This window comes from Pongo pygmaeus, chromosome X, assembly GCF_028885625.2.
Source record: "Pongo pygmaeus isolate AG05252 chromosome X, NHGRI_mPonPyg2-v2.0_pri, whole genome shotgun sequence".
Lineage (NCBI taxonomy): Eukaryota > Metazoa > Chordata > Mammalia > Primates > Hominidae > Pongo > Pongo pygmaeus.
Genome location: NC_072396.2, coordinates 54,798,968 through 54,822,988, shown reverse-complemented (window position 1 = coordinate 54,822,988; position 24,021 = coordinate 54,798,968). Strand labels below are relative to the sequence as shown.

The following is a 24,021-nucleotide window of genomic DNA, read 5'->3' as shown; positions in this document are numbered from 1 at the left end:
AGGTTTCAGGGTACATGTGCGCAATGTGCAGGTTAGTTACATATGTATACATGTGCCATGCTGGTGCACTGCACCCACTAACTCGTCATCTAGCATTAGGTATATCTCCCAATGCTATCCCTCCCCCCTCCCCCCACCCCACAACAGTCCCCAGAGTGTGATGATCCCCTTCCTGTGTCCATGTGTTCTCATTATTCAATTCCCACCTATGAGTGAGAATATGTGGTGTTTGGTTTTTTGTTCTTGCGATAGTTTACTGAGAATGATGATTTCCAATTTCATCCATGTCCCTACAAAGGACATGAACTCATCATTTTTTATGGCTGCATAGTATTCCATGGTGTATATGTGCCACATTTTCTTAATCCAGTCTATCATTGTTGGACATTTGGGTTGGTTCCAAGTCTTTGCTATTGTGAATAATGCCGCAGTAAACATACGTGCGCATGTGTCTTTATAGCAGCATGATTTATAGTCCTTTGGGTATATACCCAGTATTGGGATGGCTGGGTCAAATGGAATTTCTAGTTCTACATCCCTGAGTAATCGCCACACTGACATCCACAAGGGTTGAACTAGTTTACAGTCCCACCAACAGTGTAAAAGTGTTCCTATTTCTCCACATCCTCTCCAGCACCTGTTGTTTCCTGACTTTTTAATGATCACCATTCTAACTGGTGTGAGATGGTATCTCATTGTGGTTTTGATTTGCATTTCTCTGATGGCCAGTGATGGTGAGCATTTTTTCATGTGTTTTTTGGCTGCATAAATGTCTTCTTTTGAGAAGTGTCTGTTCATGTCCTTCGCCCACTTTTTGATGGGGTTGTTTGTTTTTTTCTTGTAAATTTGTTGGAGTTCATTGTAGATTCTGGATATTAGCCCTTTGTCAAATGAGTAGGTTGCAAAAATTTTCTCCCATTTTGTAGGTTGCCTGTTCACTCTGATGGTAGTTTCTTTTGCTGTGCAGAAGCTCTTTAGTTTAATTAGATCCCATTTGTCAATTTTTGGCTTTTGTTGCCATTGCTTTTGGTGTTTTAGACATGAAGTCCTTGCCCATGCCTATGTCCTGAATGGTAATGCCCAGGTTTTCTTCTAGGGTTTTTATGGTTTTAGGTCTAATGTTTAAGTCTTTAATCCATCTTGAATTGATTTTTGTATAAGGTGTAAGGAAGGGATCCAGTTTCAGCTTTCTCCATATGGCTAGCCAGTTTTCCCAGCACCATTTATTAAACAGGGAATCCTTTCCCCATTGCTTGTTTTTCTCAGGTTTGTCAAAGATCAGGTAGTTGTAGATATGTGGCGTTATTTCTGAGGACTCTGTTCTGTTCCATTGATCTATATCTCTGTTTTGGTACCAGTACCATGCTGTTTTGGTTACTGTAGCCTTGTAGTATAGTTTGAAGTCAGGTAGCGTGATGCCTCCAGCTTTGTTCTTTTGGCTTAGGATTGACTTGGCGATGTGGGCTCTTTTTTGATTCCATATAAACTTTGAAGTAGTTTTTTCCAATTCTGTGAAGAAAGTCATTGGTAGCTTGATGGGGATGGCATTGAATCTGTAAATTACCTTGGGCAGTATGGCCATTTTCACGATATTGATCCTTCCTACCCATGAGCATGGAATATTCTTCCATTTGTTTGTATCCTCTTTTATTTCCTTGAGCAGTGGTTTGTAGTTCTCCTTGAAGAGGTCCTTCATGTCCCTTGTAAGTTGGATTCCTAGGTATTTTATTCTCTTTGAAGCAGTTGTGAATGGGAGTTCACTCATGTTTGGCTCTCTGTTTGTCTGTTATTGGTGTATAAGAATGCTTGTGATTTTTGTACATTGATTTTGTATCCTGAGACTTTGCTGAAGTTGCTTATCAGCTTAAGGAGATTTTGGGCTGAGATGATGGGGTTTTCTAGATATACAATCATGTCATCTGCAAACGGGGACAATTTGACTTCCTCTTTTCCTAATTGAATACCCTTTATTTCCTTCTCCTGCCTAATTGCCCTGGCCAGAACTTCCAACACTATGTTGAATAGGAGTGGTGAGAGAGGGCATCCCTGTCTTGTGCCAGTTTTCAGAGGGAATGCTTCCAGTTTTTGCCCATTCAGTATGATATTGGCTGTGGGTTGGTCATAGATAGCACTTATTATTTTGAGATACATCCCATCAATACCTAATTTATTGAGAGTTTTTAGCATGAAGCGTTGTTGAATTTTGTCAAAGGCCTTTTCTGCATCTATTGAGATAATCATGTGGTTTTTGTCTTTGGTTCTGTTTATATGCTGGATTACATTTATTGATTTGCGTATATTGAACCAGCCTTGCATCCCAGGGATGAAGCCCACTTGATCATGGTGGATAAGCTTTTTGATGTGCTGCTGGATTCGGTTTGCCAGTATTTTATTGAGGATTTTTGCATCGATGTTCATCAAGGATATTGGTCTAAAATTCTCTTTTTTGGTTGTGTCTCTGCCAGGCTTTGGTATCAGGATGATGCTGGCCTCATAAAATGAGTTAGGGAGGATTCCCTCTTTTTCTATTGATTGGAATAGATTCAGAAGGAATGGTACCAGTTCCTCCTTGTACCTCTGGTAGAATTCGGCTGTGAATCCATCTGGTCCTGGACTTTTTTTGGTTTGTAAGCTATTGATTATTGCCACAATTTCAGCTCCTGTTATTGGTGTATTCAGAGATTCAACTTCTTCCTGGTTTAGTCTTGGGAGGGTGTATGTGTCCAGGAATTTATCCATTTCTTCTAGATTTTCTAGTTTATTTGCGTAGAGGTGTTTGTAATATTCTCTGATGGTAGTTTGTATTTCTGTGGGATCGGTGGTGATACCCCTTTATCATTTTTTATTGCATCTATTTGATTCTTCTGTCTTTTTTTCTTTATTAATCTTGCTAGCAGTCTATCAATTTTGTTGATCCTTTCAAAAAACCAGCTCCTGGATTCATTAATTTTTTGAAGAGTTTTTTGTGTCTCTATTTCCTTCAGTTCTGCTCTGATCTTAGTTATTTCTTGCCTTCTGCTAGCTTTTGAATGTGTTTGCTCTTGCTTTTCTAGTTCTTTTAATTGTGATGTTAGGGTGTCAATTTTGGATCTTTCCTGCTTTCTCTTGTGGGCATTTAGTGCTATAAATTTCCCTCTACACACTGCTTTGAATGCATCCCAGAGATTCTGGTATGTTGTGTCTTTGTTCTCGTTGGTTTCAAAGAACATCTTTATTTCTGCCTTCATTTCGTTATGTACCCAGTAGTCATTCAGGAGCAGGTTGTTCAGTTTCCATGTAGTTGAGCGGTTTTGAGGAGATTCTTAATCCTGAGTTCTAGCTTGATTGCACTGTGATCTGAGAGACAGTTTGTTATAATTTCTGTTCTTTTACATTTACTGAGGAGAGCTTTACTTCCAAGTATGTGGTCAATTTTGGAATAGGTGTGGTGTGGTGCTGAAAAAAATGTATATTCTGTTGATTTGGGGTGGAGAGTTCTGTAGATGTCTATTAGGTCCGCTTGGTGCAGAGCTGAGTTCAATTCCTGGGTATCCTTGTTGACTTTCTGTCTCGTTGATCTGTCTAATGTTGACAGTGGCGTGTTAAAGTCTCCTATTATTAATGTGTGGGAGTCTAAGTCTCTTTGTAGGTCACTCAGGACTTGCTTTATGAATCTGGGTGCTCCTGTATTGGGTGCATATATATTTAGGATAGTTAGCTCTTCTTGTTGAATTGATTCCTTTACCATTATGTAATGGCCTTCTTTGTCTCTTTTGATCTTTGTTGGTTTAAAGTCTGTTTTATCAGAGACTAGGATTGCAACCCCTGCCTTTTTTTGTTTTCCATTTGCTTGGTAGATCTTCCTCCATCCTTTTATTTTGAGCTTATGTGTGTCTCTGCACATGAGATGGGTTTCCTGAATACAGCACACTGATGGGTCTTGACTCTTTATCCAATTTGCCAGTCTGTGTCTTTTAATTGGAGCATTTAGTCCATTTACATTTAAAGTTAATATTGTTATGTGTGAATTTGATCCTGTCATTATGATGTTAGCTGGTTATTTTGCTCGTTAGTTGATGCAGTCTCTTCCTAGTCTTGATGGTCTTTACATTTTGGCATGATTTTGCAGCGGCTGGTACCGGTTGTGCCTTTCCATGTTTAGCACTTCTTCAGGAGCTCTTTTAGGGCAGGCCTGGTGGTGACAAAATCTCTCAGCATTTGCTTGTCTGTAAAGTATTTTATTTCTCCTTCACTTATGAACCTTAGTTTGGCTGGTTATGAAATTCTGGGTTTGAAAATTCTTTTCTTTAAGAATGTTGAATATTGGCCCCCACTCTCTTCTGGCTTGTAGAGTTTCTGCTGAGAGATCCGCTGTTAGTCTGATGGGCTTCCCTTTGAGGGTAACCCGACCTTTCTCTCTGGCTGCCCTTAACATTTTTTCCTTCATTTCAACTTTGGTGAATCTGACAATTATGTGTCTTGGAGTTGCTCTTCTGGAGGAGTATCTTTGTGGCGTTCTCTGTATTTCCTGAATCTGAATGTTGGCCTGCCTTGCTAGATTGGGGAAGTTCTCCTGGATAATATCCTGCAGAGTGTTTTCCAACTTGGTTCCATTCTCCCTGTCACTTTCAGGTACAGCAATCAGACGTAGATTTGGTCTTTTCACATAGTCTCATATTTCTTGGAGGCTTTGCTCGTTTCTTTTTATTCTTTTTTCTCTAAACTTCCCTTCTCGCTTCATTTCATTCATTTCATCTTCCATCGCTGATACCCTTTCTTCCATTTGATCACATCGGCTCCTGAGGCTTCTGCATTCTTCACGTAGTTCTCGAGCCTTGGTTTTCAGCTCCATCAGCTCCTTTAAGCACTTCTCTGTATTGGTTATTCTAGTTATACATTCTTCTAAATTTTTTTCAAAGTTTTCAACTTCTTTGCCTTTGGTTTGAATATCCTCCCGTAGCTTGGAGTAATTTGATCGTCTGAAGCCTTCTCTCAGCTCGTCAAAGTCATTCTCTGTCCAGCTTTGATCCGTTGCTTGTGAGGAACTGCATTCCTTTGGAGAAGGAGAGGTGCTCTGCTTTTTAGAGTTTCCAGTTTTTCTGCTCTGTTTTTTCCCCATCTTTGTGGTTTTATCTACTTTTGGTCTTTGATGATGGTGATGTACAGATGGGTTTTTGGTGTGGATGTCCTTTCTGTTTGTTAGTTTTCCTTCTAACAGACAGGACCCTCAGCTGCAGGTCTGTTGGAGTACCTGGCCGGCCGTGTGAGGTGTCAGTCTGCCCCTGCTGGGGGGTGCCTCCCAGTTAGGCTGCTCGGGGGTCAGGGGTCAGGGACCCACTTGAGGAGGCAGTCTGCCCGTTCTCAGATCTCCAGCTGCGTGCTGGGAGAACCACTGCTCTCCTCAAAGCTGTCAGACAGGGACATTTAAGTCTGCAGAGGTTACTGCTGTCTTTTTGTTTGTCTGTGTCCTGCCCCCAGAGGTGGAGCCGACAGAGGCAAGCAGGCCTCCTTGAGCTGTGGTGGGCTCCAGGGAGTTCGAGCTTCCCAGCTGCTTTGTTTACCTAAGCAAGCCTGGGCAATGGCGGGCGCCCCTCCTCCAGCCTCGCTGCTGCCTTGCAGTTTGATCTCAGACTGCTGTGCTAGCAATCAGCGAGACTCCGTGGGCGTAGGACCCTCTGAGCCAGGTGCGGGATACAATCTCTCCTGGTGCGCTGTTTTTTAAGCCCGTCGGAAAAGCGCAGTATTCGGGTGGGAGTGACCCGATTTTCCAGGTGCCATCTGTCACCCCTTTCTTTGACTAGGAAAGGGAACTCCCTGACCCCTTGTGCTTCCCGAGTGAGGCAATGCCTTGCCCTTCTTCGGCTCGCGCACGGTGCGTGCACCCACTGACCTGCGCCCACTGTCTGGCACTCCCTAGTGAGATGAACCCGGTACCTCAGATGGAAATGCAGAAATCACCCGTCTTCTGCGTCGCTCACGCTGGGAGCTGTAGACCGGAGCTGTTCCTATTCTGCCATCTTGGCTCCTCCAGGGCTGACTGCAGTTTTACACAAAAGTAAAAATGGGCCAGGCGTGGTGGCTCACGGCTGTAATCCCAGCACTTTGGGAGGCCAAGGCAGGTGGATCACTTGAAGTCAGGAGTTTGAGACCAGCCTGGCCAACATGGTGAAACCCCATCTCTACTAAAAATACAAAAAAAAAAAAAAAAAAAAAAAAAATAGCCAGGTGTGGTGGTGCGTGCCTGTAGTCCCAGCTACTCGGGGGCTCAGACAGGAGAATCACTTGAACCTAAGAGGTGGAAGTTGCAGTGAGCCAAGATCACGCCACTGCACTCCAGCCTGGGTGACAGAGTGAGACTCCATCTCAAAACAAAAAACAAACAAATGAAAGGAAAAATGAAACATTTCATTAAATTTGAAAGACATCTGCAAAAATGGCCCAGCACCTATTTGTAAATATTAATTTGGAATCCTTTAGTAATATTATGACAGAGCTTAACTTGTACCTATCAGATATGAAGGCAGATAAACCAAACATTGGCCATGATTCGGAGCACCAGCACAAAGTAGCATTAATAACCCCATTAATAATTGCAAGTGAGTATAAAATATAATTCCGTATTATTGTATAGTAACTATGTTTTGTTTCTCTTTGATTAGTACATACACTTGTCTCTGGATTTATGCATTAGGATGCCAGTTACTGTTCCAACTTACTGGGACTGTACAAACATTAGTTAAATTAGATACATTTTGTTGAATCTTAAGTGTACAAAAAAACTATTTGCTGAAATATTTGCTCTCAATGTTTAAACAGTGATTATGTTAAAGAGCTAATTAACTAATCTATAATTAGAAGCTAGTCTAATTTATCCAGGAAAAAATTTCTCAGTATGGGTTGATTAGAATGACGAAATAGTTTGAAATAGTTTAGGGAAGTGGAGGAATATAAGTAGAGTCACAGTATGCAGAAGAGCCTAATTTATACAGAGGAGCTACAGTTTAGCATGCCTTCAAACAGAGAGATAAGGCTAGATAATCAGGTACAGGCCAGTTCATTGAGAACATTATTTGCCATCTGAAGGACCTTAATCTTACAGAAGATGAGGAGCCATCATATAGGGTTTAAACTGGGTAAGGAAATTGTCAGTTTTGTTAGATTGGCGTTCTAAGATCACTCTGCTATCACTAGTGGCAGTGCATAGAGGATGGATTGGGTAAATGTAAAATTATTTTCCAGTGGAATTGGTATTTGCCCTATTAAGAGCTTAAACACTTTTCTCCTGGAAGCCAATGTTGCAGCTGCTGAGTACTAATTCCTTGAAGGGATAGTTGAAATAGTCTAGAGAAAAGAGATGAGAGACAGACAGACAGACTACACAATAAGTTAATGCTTGAGTCATTGATTTATCTTCTTGTAGAATGGTAGTACCTCTTCTTTTAAGTAGTAGTTTTACAACTAGGACTGGAAGCTCGATAGTAGTGTCTTCCATTGAAAAATAACTCAAACAAAAGTACATATAACAGTGCTAACTTTTTCAAATGAAAAATCTTCATGTATAAGATGTACTTGATGTATTGTTGAATTTTATTTATCTTTGGTAATAATGTTAATAATAGGATTGATACAGACATTCAATAACATAGATATTCTACCAGGTTTGCAAGGTAGCCAAAACTATCATGTTTTCTGAATAGTAACAAATTGTATATTTAGCTTGAATTTTACTGTTATCATAGCAAATTTTATGTCTGTACTGTTTACAGCCTGTATCCCAACCAGTTGGAGTTGAACAACAAGCAGCTCTTCTAAAACCAGATTTAGTTCGAAGGTAAGTATCTTCACATCAATACCATGAAAACAATGAGGATATGCTGAAGTTTGTGTACTCATTAGGTGCTTAGTGCATCCTGACTAGAGAAGCTTCTGTATTCTTGTATTTGTGTGGATGTTTAATAAAGATGATAGATTTTTTTTTTGTGCTTTTTTATGTCAGTAGGGATCATATGGATTGTGAAATTAATTGATCATTTTCTTATTGTGTTTATTTTATACCATTCTGTTCTAGGAAAAGCTGGTAAGGGTTAAGGAAGGAAGAAACAATAGAGTTTAGAGTAAAATTCTAGCTAATCTAAAGAAATAAATTACAACTAGATATTTAATTGTATTATTATTTAGTACTTGAAAACTAGTATTTTTCTATATAAAAATATAGATTGGATAGTCTTTATTGTTCTATCTTCAAGTTCATTGATTGTTTCCTTGGTTCTGTTCATTCTACTATTATACCTATTCAGTGAGATTTTTTTTTCTGTGATTGTTTAGTTCTATACTTTCTATGTGGTTCTTCTTAAAATCTTCTATTTCTTTTATAAGATTTTGGTTTTTTCATTTGCCTCAAGATTATTTGTGATTGCTCATTGAAGCATTTTGATGATAGCTGCTTTAAAATTCTTGTTAGAGGCTGGGTGTAGTGGCTCACACCTGTAATCCTAGAACTTTGGGAGGCTGAGGCAGGCAGATCACTTGAGGTCAGGAGTTCAAGACCTGCCTGGCAAACATGGTGAAACCCTGCCTCTACTAAAAATACAAAATTTAGCCGGGTGTGGTGATGCACGCCTGTAATCCCAGCTACTTAGGAAGCTGGGGCTGGGGGATTGCTTGAATCCAGGAGGCAGAGGTTGCAGTGAGCTGACATTGCACCACTGTATTCCAGCCTGGGTGACAAAGTGAGACTCTGTCTAAATAAATAAATAGAATTCTTGTTAGATAATTCCAATATCTGATTCATCTTTTTTTTTTTTTTTTTTTTTTGAGATGGAGTCTCACTCTATTGCCCAGGCTGGAGTGCAGTGGCACGATTTCGGCTCACTGCAACCTCCACCTCCTGGGTTCCAGTGATTATTGTGCCTCAGCCTCCCAAGTAGCTGGGATTACAGGCTCGCACCACCACGCCTGGCTAATTTTTGTATTTTTAGTACAGACGGGGTTTCACCATGTTGGCCAGGCTGGTCTTGAACTCCTGAGCTCAAATGATCCACCCGCCTCGGCCTCCCAGATTGCTGGGATTATAGGTATGCACCACAGCGCCCAGCCTCATCTTATTCTTGTTAGATGATTTCAATAACTGACTCATCTTGGTGTTGGCATCTGATGATTACCTTTTTGCATTCAAGTTGTAATTTTTCTAGTTTTTGGTATGACAAAGGAGTTTATTTTCATTTGTCTCCTGGGCATTTGGATATTATGTCAGGTGACTGTAGATCCTATTTAAGTCTTTTTTTTTTTTTTTTTTTTTTTTTTGAGGCAGAGTCTTACTCTGTTGCCCAGGCTGGAATGCAATGGCGTGATCTTGGCTCACTGCAGCCTCTACCTCCTGGGTTCAAGCGATTCTCCTGCCTCAGACTCCCGAGTAGCTGGGATTACAGGCACATGACACCATGCCTAGCTAACTTATTTTAGTAGATACAGGGTTTCACCATGTTGTCCAGGCTGGTCTCAAACTCTTGACCTCAGGTGATCCGCCCACCTCAGCCTCTCAAAGTGCTGGGATTACAGGCATGAGCCACCATGCCTGGCCTATTGAAATCTTCTGTGTTAGCAAGCAGTCACCCTTGTTTAGATGCATAGGTTCTGGCCTGCTTTTGTGGACTGTGATTCTGATGACAATTTAGTTTTCAAAATCCTTACAGTGCTGCTATTCTGGTTTGTTTTGTTCACCTGGAACCCCTGGCCCCCACTGCTGGGCCAAGAGGTGGAGAGTGCTTCCGTAGGCCTGCTCCCCCAGGTCTGCTCTACAGGCTATACTCTACTTACTGGTGGGGCCCCTACCAGTGCCACTGGGGAAGGACAGGGCCTACTTAAGTCCTCTTCTGTTGCTGGGTTGGGGATCAGGAGATACTGGGCTTGGGCTGCCTTTGCCTCTGGACTGGGAATTGGGAGACACTGCCTGTACTGCCTTTATTCACTGGGTGGGTAATTGGAAGATACCAAGCTGCTATGATGTTACTCAAGTCCTGGGGGTCCCCAGCCAGTCCACTTTCATCTTTTCATTCTTCTGTGCCCTTCTGTCATTGTCTACTACATTATTTCTAGAACTTTTAGCTGTACTTAGAGGGGAGGAGCAGGGAGAGTTGAGTTTCTGCCATCTTGTCCCAAACCCTAAACTGGTGTGTTAAGTAACTTTAGAATGTGAATGATATAGCCCATTGGCTAAAATTATAATCCTTTTATCCTCTGATTACTTGTTACTGCCATTTCTCTGTGTATTTAAAAAACTCTTAAGGGCAGTATTAATGTATCTTCTTCCACTACTTATATTTATGCAAATTCTTTGTCATATGGACATAAAAAAGTTAGGAGTTATTTTTATCTCTTGTACATCTATATATAGATGCTTCATGAGTAGTTTTTAGGAGAAATAACTTGCTTAAATTAACTTGAAAGATATCTATTTCAAAAAGATGTCTGAGACTTAGAGCTTGTCATTTAAATTCCAAACGTGTTTATTGAAATTTTTGTTGAAATATGTTTGAGTTTAAAGAAAAACCTGAAAAATGCCTTTGACGCAGATAAACTAAAAGGTAGCCTCCCCTTTCATAATAATATTGATGTAGACCTGTAAAATGTAACTAATTAGAATTAATAATGTTGAACTATTTTTACATCATTCATTTTCATATCTTGTTCTGCCTCCTGCAGAACACTATTCTTGTCTCCCATACCTGGCCTACCCTGTTGAGTTCATTACATAAACAAGTATATTTTGAGTGATAATTTGTTTTGGTTTTAGAAGTTTTATTTGAAGATATTAATAAAGTAACCCCTAAACAAACAAGATAAAACTGATCAAGAGCACCCCATAATAAAAGGCTCCACAGAGGTCTATCACTGGCAATGTTTTTCTTTCATTCTCATCACTGGATGGTTTGCTAAATAAATACAATGTGATCTTGATTTTTCAGCTTTTTAAAAAAGCTTTATTGAAATATAATTCACATACCATATAATTCACCCATTTAAAGTGTGTAATTTAATGGCTTTTAGTATATTCACAGAGATGTGCAGTCATAACTTTTAAAAAGATTGTAGTATTAATTTTTCTTAAACTCGTTATTTATGGTTTTATAATTGGGAGTTTTTCTTAGAATTTTACTGTCAAGACTGGAATGAGTTACTTTTTTAAAAATATTGCTAGCTTGAATCAAGATGTGGCAACTACGAAGGAAAACATCAGTAGCCCTGATAACCCAAGTGGAAATGGCAAACAGGATCGGATCAAACAGAGAAGAGCTTCCTGTCCCCGACCAGAGAAGGGGACTAAATTTCAGCTTACTGTCCTTCAGGTCAGTTTGTAAATATGGTTTGGTTAAGAGTACATATAGAGGTCTGGAGGGTCAGAGAGGGGCAGTGCTGCAGAAGTGAGTTGTAGAATATTATGAAACCCTCTCTAAACTAACCTTTTCTCCGTTATAGACTTTCCAATGTGAGTATTATGTGTTCGTTGTTAAACTTAGGAAATACAAGAAAGAAAATAAAATCTACTTTTAACCACCATTCAGAGATAGCTCCTATTAATGTTTTAGTTTGTTTTTCTCTCTTTTTCCTGTATGTACATGTAGTGTTTTACATTATTAAGGTTGTAATAGTACTAGTAATCGCGGCAAAAATCTATAGAGTTCTTTTGTGGTAGGCACCCTAAATGTTATCCATGCATTTTACCATTTAATCCTTCAATAACCCTGTATGATAGGTCGTAGTATATACTTATCTTTACAAATGAAGATACTAAAGATCAGAGGAGTGGGCCGGGCACAGTGGCTCACGCCTGTAATCCCAGCACTTTGGGAGGCCGAGGCTGGTGGATCATCTGAGGTCAGGAGTTGGAGACCAGCCTGACCAATATGATAACACCCCGTCTCTATTAAAAATACAAAAATTAGCCAGGCATGATGGTACATGCCTGTAATCCCAGCTACTCGGGAGGCTGAGACAGGAGAATCTCTTGAACCCAGGAGGCGGAGGTTGCGGTGAACTGAGATTGCACCATTGCACTCCAGCCTGGGCAACAAGAACAAAACTCCGTCTGAAAAAAAAGAGAAATCAGAGGAGCGAAGTAATTTGCCTAAGATCACTCAACTAGCAAGTGATAATGTCAGATCTGAACCTAGATCAGACTTTAAAGCCCGTATCTCTAACCAATATAATGTATGTTTTAGTTGGTTGCTTAAACCTATATATAATTTTATATCCTGCATTTTTAAAAACCTAATATATCATGTATGCTTCCCTGTATCATTAATTTTTCAATAACATGACATTTTAAATGGCTACATTAGATAGCTGCTTATACAGAGAAATAACTTAATCATTCCCTATGTTCTTGGTTTATGTTCTTTCTTTCCATCTTTTTCTCAGTCTGTCTTTTTTCTAACTTGCTGTCTTGTACTCTTTTTGTCTGTCTGTATATCTTTGCAGCAAAATCCTTGAGCATAAATCTTTGTATCTATCCCTGATTATTTCCTTATTAGATCCATAGGAGTCGGATTCATGGGTCAGAATATGAAGATTTTTAAAGTTTCTAGATACATGTTGCTAGATTGCTGTCCATAAAGATTGGTCCAGTTTACATTTCCATTTGCAGTGCCTCTTCCTTTGCTTAGAGTCAATTTATAGATTAAGATAATTTTGGAAATGAATTATTAAATTTAAATCTTTGCATTGCAGATAGCTCTAGTGACTATTATAACTTTTTTTGCTTTCTTATAAAAGTTGTATTATTTTCTTTACCACAGGATCACGTTTATAACTTATTTTTTACTGAATAACTTGAACCTGTTAGTTTAGTCATAGAATGGCTGTTTAGATGGTATTCCACCAAGGGAAAACATAGTCTTTTTACATTCTGAACTATTTAAGCCATTTTCCACATATATTGTATGTGAACTAGTGTAGATGTTCCCTGCACAATTTGCAAAAAGAAGACAGTGACTGACTCTTAAACCGGTAAAATGTTTGTACTCAGGTATCAACCTCTGGAGATAACATGGTAGAGTGTCAGCTGGAGACACACAACAACAAGATGGTCACCTTCAAGTTTGATGTTGATGGTGATGCGCCAGAGGATATTGCAGACTATATGGTAAGTACAGTAAGACCAAATTATCTTCCCTTCAGCATTCTGTCTTTTTTCCCCTATAATTCTATCTCCATTTATTTTGAGCCATTGTTTTTTAGAGTACAATTAGTTTTAAAAATTTGTACAGAGGTAAATTGGGTTATCATCAAGTGTAAGTCACTGCATCTCCTCCGGTTTCAGTATATTTATCTGGAAAATATGCGGAGGTTTCATTTAGAGATAATATAGATAAATGGCTCTTATCTCTGACTGCATGTGAAAATCACCTGACAAGCTTTTTAAAAACAATTGTATTGCCTGGTCCCTTGATTAAATCAGAATATTTGGAGGTGAGGCCCAAGCATCAATAGTTTGTAAAGCTCCCCAGGTAATTCTTTTTTTTTTTAGTTTATTTTTTGCTGGGCACAGTGGTTCATGCCTGTAATCCCAGCACTTTGGGAGGCCTAGGCAGGAGGATCACTTGAGCCCAGGAGGTCAAGACCAGCCTAGGCAATGTAGTGAGTGAGACCTTGTCTTCACAAAAAATTAAAAAATGCCAGATGTGGCGGCCACACTTGTAATCCCAGCACTTTGGGAGGCTGAGGGAGGAGGATTGCTTGAGCCTAGGAGATTGAGGCTGTAGTGAGCTATGATCATGCCACTGCATTCCAGCCTGGGCAGCAGAGCAAGACCCTGTCTCAAAAAAAAGTTATCTGTTATTATTTTTATTTTTTATAACAGGCTTTGAAAAAGCTAAACCCCCAGGTAATTCTTTTTTTTTCCGTTTTTTTTTTTAAATTTTTGTGGCTACATAGAAAGTTTATGTATTTATGAGGTACATGAGGTATTTCGATGTAGGTATACAATGTGTAAGAATGACGTAAAGATAAATGGGGTATCCCTCACCTTGTAATTCTAATGTGTTAGCCACTGATCTAACATCTTGCATGTTATTTCATTTAGTTTTTAATATTTTCTTTGAATTGTTAGGCTTAAGTTAGTATTTCTTCCCCCCTTATTTTATTTATTTTCTATTATTTTCTAGGTTACCTTTGCATCTTCCCCTTTTTTGATGAGGATGGGACTAGGATGGCAGGAAGAGTGCATATAATGCTTTTTGTTTCTGCCAGCTTTCTTTGTGTATGCATTTCTAGCCAAGCAGAATTAAACATTTTAAAAGTTAATTATTTCATCAGTTCTGTTCTTGTTTAATGTAATATTTTCTGAACTGTCTCTTCTTTCATTCTTTTCAGGAATGTTTAACCTAATTAGTGGTCTTCCGAGCTATTTTTTTTTTTTTTTCTTTTTTTGAGACAGAGTCTCCCTCTATTGCCCAGGCTGGAGTGCAGTGGTGTGATCTTGGCTCACTGCAACCTCCGCCTCCTCGGATCAAGTGATTATCCTCTCTCAGCCTCCCAAGTAGCTGGGATTACAGGCGCACGCCACCACGCCCAGCTAATTTTTGTATTTTTAACAGAGATGGCATTTCACCATGTTGGTCAGGCTGGTCTCGAATTGCTGACCTCAGGTGATCCACCCGCCTCAGCCTCCCAAAGTGCTGGGATTACAGGCATGAGCCACCGTGCCTGGCCCAATTTTTCTTTCTTTATATGGTAGTCACTATTTATATAATATTATAACTTTGAAGAAACTGAATTCATTCTCATGAATAGACTTACTTTTACTTTTGGGCAGGTTGAAGATAACTTTGTGCTGGAAAGTGAGAAAGAAAAATTTGTAGAAGAATTGAGAGCTATTGTAGGTCAAGCCCAGGAGATCCTTCATGTCCACTTTGCCACAGAAAGAGCCATTGGAGTTGATTCTATTACTGTGGACTCCAACAGTAGCCAGGTGAGAACAATTGTTTAGCAAATAGATCTTCTCAGATATGAATCAGGAACTTTTTAATTTATCTATTCATTTTTAATTCAGACAGGGTCATCTGAACAAGTACAGATAAATTCTACATCTACTCAAACCAGCAGTAAGTATATTTAGTAAAATTTACCATTTGGTTTTTGAAGCAAGACATTTGAAAACTTTTAACACACCTTCATTGGGAAAGATGTTAGCCAATAAATTAATTTGCTAACTTATTAGTGTAGGTTTTCTCACACTTTGAAAGGCCCAGAGGTAATAATCCATCCCCTGACTTTTCCCCAAGTGTTGGTTCTTTATCTGATTGATTTATTTGTGAGTTATTGGGTGGTCATGTTACCAGAAAAGCAGTCACAGTACTGATGACCTTAAATGGCATAACTGTTTGAAACTTAACTGGTAAGTTATTTTTTTCTGGTTTGAGATGGATAGAAACTTTTTAACAAAAGTCATCATTTTCTAAGTTTGCCTCATATTTCAATAGTCATTCATATCTTGATTTTATTCTACTAACAATGAATGATGTGCTTCTACTTGCACTGGTCACTGATAACTTTTAGTAGATCAGATACCAGATAAACTTCCAGAAACGAAAACTAGGGTCTTCTGTTTTCTTTTCTGATGACTTTATCTTTCCATTCTTCTCAGTTCTGGTCATGGGTATATTAAAGAGTGTCTGGGAGGGGGATAAAAGCCATAGACAAATGAGCACCCCTGAAGAAATTACAGGAACGTAAAGAAGCAAAAGGTGGTGTGGGAGTAATAGAACCAGATACCATTATCCTGAAATTTAGTTTGACTGTGTTAGGATGCAGAGTCCTCCTATATCTTATTTTTCTGGTTAGCCAAGATATGAGTAGGTTTCTGACTAACAAAGTTGGGTAAAGTTTAAAAGAGAATTACTTATTTGAGTACATTTACAAAGTAGCAGTTAAGATGTAGGGGTTTATTTTACTTTATTTTAAAAAATGTCATACAGTAAAACTGATTTCTTTTTCTTTTGGTGTACACTTCTGTAAATTTTAATACATGTATAGATATGTAAGCACTATGGTAATCAGGATACAGAATAAGAGATATAGGTTTTAATGAGAAAAGTGCTGTCAGTTTTTTCAAAGAGTACCCTGTTTCTAATTGCTATTCAAGCAATATTTGTTTCAGTAGAATCTAAAATCCTTCTCTAAAGATATTGTGTGCTTAGTACTTTAGACTTTTTGTCAGTATTGAGAGGGCTGGTCTTATCAATTACATATATTCTAGTACTATTAGAAATGGAGATACAAGACAAATTGTTTATTTAACCTGGCTTCTTCAGTCAATAAGGTAAATAAATTGAAAATCGCTTAGCATATTATTTTTTGCTAATTATTTCTGCAGATGAGTCTGCTCCTCAGTCATCCCCAGTTGGTCGGTGGCGATTCTGTATCAATCAGACGATAAGAAACCGTGAGACTCAGTCTCCTCCTTCTCTTCAGCATTCCATGTCTGCGGTTCCTGGCCTACATCCACTTCCTAGTAAGCTCTTCTTCTCTGCCAGCTTTGTCCAGACTCAAAGGGTGGGATGCAAAATACATATGATATCTTTAACTGGTTTCCATGGGAATTTCATGCTTATGAGAATTTTCATAAGCTTTTTTGAAGACATTAATATTAGGATACAACTTAAGCCATTTCCTATTTAATATTTATGAGAAAAAAGGAAAACATTATTTTCCTTGACAGGTTGAATTCTGTGTTTTGAGTCTTATTTATAAGAGTACTTTCACACACGTTCTCATTTGCCCCTTTCTCCTCCTGTTCCTTTTGACTTAGGGTACTAGTCTATGCTTTGTACTCGTCAGTACGTGCTTAGCCATTCTTTATTATTGTTCCAGGTCCAAAAAACACAAGTAATAAGGAAATATCACGGGACACATTGCTCACTATAGAAAATAATCCATGCCACCGTGCACTTTTCACTTCCAAATCAGAACACAAGGATGTGGTTGATGGTAAGATTTCTGAATGTGCTAGTGTAGAAACCAAGCAGCCAGCTATACTTTATCAAGTGGAAGATAACAGGCAGATAATGGCACCAGTTACTAATAGTTCCAGTTACTCTACTACTTCAGTTCGTGCAGTTCCAGCTGAATGTGAGGGACTCACCAAACAAGCAAGCATATTCATACCTGTGTATCCATGTCACCAAACTGCCAGTCAGGCTGATGCACTTATGTCCTATCCTGGCGAATCAACTCAGACTTCTGGTAACTCTCTTACAACTCTGGCATTTGATCAAAAGCCTCAAACCTTATCAGTACAGCAGCCAGCTATGGATGCAGAGTTTATTTCCCAAGAAGGAGAAACTACAGTGAACACTGAAGCAAGTTCTCCTAAGACAGTCATTCCCACTCAGACCCCTGGCCTTGAACCAACTACCCTTCAACCCACTACTGTCCTGGAATCAGATGGAGAAAGACCTCCAAAACTGGAGTTTGCAGACAACCGAATTAAAACTCTGGATGAAAAATTAAGAAACTTGCTCTATCAGGAGCACAGCATCTCTAGCATCTATCCTGAGAGTCAGAAGGATACCCAAAGCATAGACTCTCCATTTTCTTCCTCTGCTGAAGATACCCTCTCCTGTCCAGTGACAGAAGTCATAGCCATCAGTCACTGTGGAATTAAAGATAGCCCTGTACAATCCCCTAATTTCCAACAGACAGGCTCTAAGCTTCTGTCCAATGTGGCTGCAAGTCAGCCTGCTAATATATCAGTGTTCAAAAGGGACCTGAATGTGATAACTTCTGTACCCAGCGAATTGTGTTTACATGTAAGTATCATTCTTTCTAACCAATTCCTTACTCTTTGCTTATTGTTTTAAAGAAATGCCTTCTCTTCTAAAATTCTGTCCTTTGAGATGAAATGGTCTATGTCACAAGATTCTGAGGTCACAGGTATTTAAGAAGGCTATGACTTAGGCTGCAGGTGTTCAGAACCTCTCAGTAGAGATGACAAACTATCTTTGGTAAGAGAGCCCTCTGGTGAATTAGCTAAGAACTTGCAAGCAGTGTCTATATTTGTATTAATGACAGAATGAAAACTGACTCATGGATTGTTTTAGTGGGTAGGAAGAACTTTTAGATTTTCCGTTAAAATGTCGGTTATCAGTTTCCTTCTTTTAAAAAAAGTTATGGTTTTTAATTTAATCATGTTTGGGGGGATTTAATTTGACAAAAAAAGAGAAGAAAAGAAAGTAAAAATCATCATTAATACCATGACTTTTATGACTTTTTTTTTTTTTTTTTTTATTTAAACCCTAGACGGAGTCTTGCTCTGTCGCCCAGGCTGGAGTGCAGTAGCGCAATCTTGGTCTGCCTCCCGGGTCCAAGTAATTCTCCTGCCTCAGCCTCCTGAGTAGCTGGGATTACAGGCACGTGCCACCACGCCCGACTAATTGTTGTATTAGTAGAGACGGGGTTTTACCATGTTGGCCAGGCTGGTCTCGAACTCTTGACCTCATGATCCACCCGCCTTGGCCTCCAAAGTGCTGGGATTACAGGCATGAGCCACTGTGCCTGGCCTGACTTATTTTTTGAGTTATATAATGTAGGAACTTTAATTTTCCTTTTCTGCCCCTTCAAATCACAGAAGTAACCACTAATAATTTGATGCTTATTCTTCTTGACTTTTCTTAAGCTTATACAGATCTATTTACATACATATAACATTTTATTCATAAAAATACTGTGCTGTATACATACTGGTCTGCAACTTAATTTTTTCATTTTACAGTAGATCATGGACATCTTTCTAAATCTTCATCACTGTATCTTTTTGTCATTTTTGTTATTATATAAGTAATAATATATACTTGTACATAGTATATATGTACTATGTACAAGTAAAATCCACCCCATCCCCGAACCTGTAGACACAGCTATTAACAAATCTTTCCAGACATGATTTTAATTAATATACAAATATTTATAAAGACATACTTTTTATATATGATATATTGTGTCTTTATATAGATATAGATACATGTTAATATTTATATACATATACTTATTTACATGTATGCTATTCTGCATTTTTTTCATTTATGGGTATCTATCCATGTCAGTACACATAGTTCCATCTTACTCAATTTTTTGAAACAACTGCATAATATTCCACTGATACATATAATTTAAAGATTTTTAAAATTTTTAAATTATTTTAAATAATAAATAAATATCACATAATGTGATTCGAATCTTAAGAAATGAACTGTTATTTCTGTCATTTAAACTTTGTTGCTTGAAGGAGACTCTCCCAAGTGTCAAGGTCAAATGGATTCTTTTATTTGTTTCAAGTGTCTGTTGTTATATCTAGATCATACTTAGCTGCCACTCTTTCTGGTGTCGTGGAATTCTTCTTTTTTCCCCTAAAATACTTCTATGAGTAATATTTTCAAATATATTGCATGGGTATCCTATTTGGTATTCTTTTGCATGTCCAAAAATGTCTTTATATTGCTTCACACTTGATTGACTAAGTACAGATGGTAGGATCAGAATTTCTTCTTCTCAATTTAGAAGACAGTGTTTTATTGTCTTTTATTAGCCTTCCTGATGAGATTGATGTCAGTTGTTTATCATTCATTTGTAGGTAACCTGTTTTTACTCTAGACCACTGCAATGCTCTTGTATTTTTTACAATGCGGAAATGTTCTGTATCTGCACTATTCAATACAGTAACCACTAACCAGATATGACTATTGAGCACTTGAAATGTGGCTAGTGCAACTGAGGGCCTGAATTTTTAATTTAATTTAATTTAATTAATTTAAATTTAGACAGCCACATGTGATTAGTGGCTACTGTATTCAGTTAGCACAGGTCTAGTTGCTTTTAGGGAACTATCTTAGAGTTCTGATTATCAGACTCTATCTTGGTATATCACTTTCCCATTCATTTTGTATATCACTTTTGTGGATGTTTTGAATTTGAAGATTTGTGTCTTTTTTCAGCTCTGGTAACTTTATTTTCATTTCTTTTTTTTCCTTCCCCTTCATTGTCTTGCTTATTTCCATTTAGAAATTGTAGGAGATATATGGCCTCTTGGATTATTCCCCATGTTTCTTAACAGCTTGCTCTCACTTTTAATTTCATTTTTTAAAACCTTATGTTCTCAGATATGTCTTCAGTTTTTTTTTTCTTTTTAAATTTCAGATCACTCTCTTGGTATTCAGCTGTATCCAGTTAATTTTTCATTTGGCAGTCATGAATTTGATTTTTTAAATCTTTCTTATTCTTGGCTCCATTTTCATAGCAACCTATTTTTGCATATATTTTTCTTCCAAGCATTTTTCTCAGAAAACTGACAAAATATTAACTCTAAAATATATAAAGAATGCTTACAAATCATTGAGAAAAGATCAGACAACTCAGTGGAAGAATATCCAAAGCATCTGAACGTGCATTTCACAGAAGTGGAAATATAAATGCCTGCTAAACATGTGAAAAGATTTTCAACTTTCTTAGTAATGAGAGAAAGGCAAAATTTTACAGAAAAATAGTTTTTTGCTAACCAGACTAGCAAATATTAAAGAAATTGATGGCTGGGCGCGGTAATTTTCATTTTATGTTGGCAGGAATAAAATCAGTACAGCCTACTTGGAGGGCAATTTAACACTATGAAAGTTAGAAATGTGTACATTCCTATGACTGAGCTATGTCACTCTCGAATTCTACCTGAGAGAAGCATTTGCACATATGAACAAAGGAACATGTATAAGAATGTTCACTGTAACATTGTTTGATTATTGGTAACAGGAAAGGATTCACAAACAAATTTAAATATTTGTAAATAGAAATTGAGGGACATTGATACTATGAAGCAATTTAAAAGCTTGAAGTAGACCTATAAATATATGTTAGCCATTATCATCTTTATTTTAGCATGGACATATCTCCAGGAAAAATCATCAGGAAAAATATATGCAGAATAATTCAGACAGTATGATGAGGTGTGTGTGTGTGTGTGTGTGTATGTATGTATGTGTATGTGTGTGTGTGTGTGTGTGTGTGTTTGAGACAGAGTCTCACTCCATTACCCAGGCTGGAGTGCAGTGGCATGATCGTGGCTCACTGTAACCTCAACCTCCTGAGTTTAGGTGATCCCCTTGCCTCAGCCTCCCAAGTAGCTGGGACTACAAGTGCGTGCTACCATGCTTGGCTGGTTTTTTAAACTTTTTGTAGAGACATGGGCTTGCAATGTTGCCCAGGCTGGTTTTGAACTCCTGGCCTCAAGCAATGCTCCTGCCTTGGTCTCCCAAAGCAGTGGGATTACAGGCATGAGCCACCACACCTGGCCTGTATTTTTAAAAAGGAACACACACACACACACACACACACACACACACACACACACACACACACACACACACACACACACACACAGCAGTGGGATTACAGGCATGAGCCACCACACCTGGCCTGTATTTTTAAAAAGGAACACACACACACACACACACACACGTTCTGAAAAGATAAATTGATATTAGTGGATATCTTCCAGGGGAGACTGGGAAGGAGGGTTGTTACAGGGATTTTTGTTTTATCTAATGGTTTAGATCTTTTACAGAAAACAATTATTCATCAAGCCAAAAAATATCTAAGGCAGGTCTCAATCAATTTAGAATTTTATTTTGCCAAGGTTAGGGACATGCCTAGAAGAGAGGAAACATGGAATCACAGATACAGTCTGTGGTCTGTGCCTTTCTCCAAAGATGATTTTGAGGGCTTCAGTATTTAAAGGAGAAAAGCAAGCTGGAGGGGAAAGAGGGAGGTTATGGTAATCCACATGTTGCAAGAGAAAAGGGGCAGGTAGGAGAATAATCAATTATGTATTCATCTCCCAGTTTTGCTCAGTAAATCAGCACTCTACATAAGATAAGGTAAACATAGGGTGGCTACCTCTGGAGATATTTAACCTTTTATTTGTAGCTGTTTGCTTAGGAACAAAATGAAATGCAGTTTCTTGCATGACTCAGCTTTCAGCTTAATTTTTTTCTTTTTGGCATAGTGAATTAGGGTCCTGAGTTTTTGTTTTCCTTTCACAATGTATTACTTGTAATATTTTTAAATGAAAACATTCTTATTGAAACAGTGTTAGAAAGAAAACAGCTTTTGAACCCCACAAACCAGTTTCAAAATCTTGCTTTGCCGTTTACTGTGTAATACTAGGCAAATTATCTACACCCTTTACCCAGCCTTAATTTCCTCGTCTGTAAAATCGAGATAATAGTACCTACTTAAAGTGCTACTGGATGCCTTTGGTATATTCTCTTTATTGTTTATTCATCTTATTTCATATGTTTTGTGCTCTATAAATATGGAAACTTGTGATTTCTTAGAATTTTAACTCTTTTACAGTGTTCGATCCAGTGACATTAAATATATTCACAAGGTTGTGTATCCATCACCATTATCTAGTTCAGAACTTTTTCATCACCCCAAAAAAAGAAACTTCATACCCATTAAGCAGTCATTATTCATTCTCCCTTCCCCCTTGCCCCTTGCAACCACAAATCTGCTTTCTGTCAGTATAGATATGCTTATGCTGGATATTTCATATAAATGGAACCATACAGTATATGGCCTTTGTGTCTGGTTTCTTTCACTTAGCATAATGTTTCAAGGTTCATATTCCATTTTATGGCTATACTGCATTTTGTTTATCCATTCATTGGTTTATGGACATTTAGGTTGTTTCTACCTTTTGGCTGTTGTGAATAGTGCTGTTACGAACATTCATATGAAGTATTCATATGAGTTCCTGTTTTCAGTTCTCTGGGGCATATGGTAATTCTACGTTTAACTTTTTGAAGAACCACCAAACTCTTTTCTAAAGCAGCCACACCATTTTACATTCCCACCAGCACAATGTGAGGGTTCCGATTTGTCCACATACTTACCAGCACTTGTTTTCCAATTTTTTGATCATAGCCATCCTGGTAAGTATAAAGTGGTATCTTATTGTGGTCTTGATTTGCATTTGCTTAATGGCTAGTGGTGTTGAGAATCTTTTCGTGTGCTTGTTGGCCATCTGTATATCTTCTTTGAAGAAATGTCTGTTTGAGTCCTTTCCCTATTTTTTAATTGGGTTGTTGTTTGTGTTGTTGAGTTGTAAGAATTCTTTTTTTTTTTTTGAGACAGAGTCTCGCTCTTTCACCCAGGCCGGACTGCAGTGATGCTATCTCGGCTCACTGCAAGCTCCGCCTCCCGGGTTCACGCCATTCTCCTGCCTCAGCCTCCCGAGTAGCTGGGACTACAGGTGCCCACCACCGCGCCCAGCTAATTTTTTTTTGTATTTTTAGTAGAGACGGGGGTTTCACCGTGTTAGCCAGGTTGGTCTCGATCTCCTGACCTCGTGATCCGCCCGCCTCGGCCTCTCAGAGTGCTGGAATTACAGGCATGAGCCACCGCGCCCGGCCGTAAGAATTCTTTATATATGTGGCTGGGCATGGTGGCTCAAGCCTGTAATCCCAGAATTTAGGGAAGCCAAGGCAGTAAGATTGCTTGAGGCCAGGAGTTCAAGACCAGCCTGGTCAACATAGTGAGACCCCCTCATCTCTATAAAATTAAAAAAAAAAAAATCTTTGTATATTCTGGATGCTATGTCTTTATTAGATATTTTACTTGTGAATATTTTCTCTTATTCTGTAGGGTTGTCTTTTCAATCTCTTGATGGTATCCTTTAACGCACAGAAGTTCTTAATTTTGTTGAAGTCTGATTATCCACTTTTTCTTGTATTGCATTGTTAGCTCTTATAATTAGGTCTTTGATATATGTTGAGTTAATTTTTGTATATGTATGAGACAAGGGTCCAGCTTCGTTCTTTTGCATTTGGATATCCAGTTGTTCAGCACCATTTGGTGAAGAAACTATTCTTTCCCCCATTTAATGGTCTTGGCACTCTTGTAAAAAATCAGCTGACTACAGATGTATGGATTTATTTCTGGACTAATTCAATTCATCAATCCCGATATCTATCCTTATGCCAGTAGCAAAAGGACAGT

The 24,021-nt window shown here is 38.4% G+C and overlaps 1 protein-coding gene across 8 annotated transcripts in view; it reads left to right on the top strand.

The window, feature by feature from the left end:
* The window catches only part of WNK3 (WNK lysine deficient protein kinase 3), a 175,897-nt gene that overhangs the window by 103,609 nt on the left and 48,267 nt on the right, over window positions 1-24,021 (top strand). For all 8 annotated transcript variants that reach the window (XM_054471276.2, XM_063660252.1, XM_063660249.1 and 5 more), the window contains 7 exons: window positions 7,746-7,810; window positions 11,177-11,324; window positions 13,004-13,120; window positions 14,792-14,947; window positions 15,029-15,080; window positions 16,352-16,489; window positions 16,849-17,786. In XM_054471276.2, coding sequence (XP_054327251.1) covers window positions 7,746-7,810; window positions 11,177-11,324; window positions 13,004-13,120; window positions 14,792-14,947; window positions 15,029-15,080; window positions 16,352-16,489; window positions 16,849-17,786 — 1,614 coding nt within the window. The remainder of the gene's footprint in view (window positions 1-7,745; window positions 7,811-11,176; window positions 11,325-13,003; window positions 13,121-14,791; window positions 14,948-15,028; window positions 15,081-16,351; window positions 16,490-16,848; window positions 17,787-24,021) is intronic.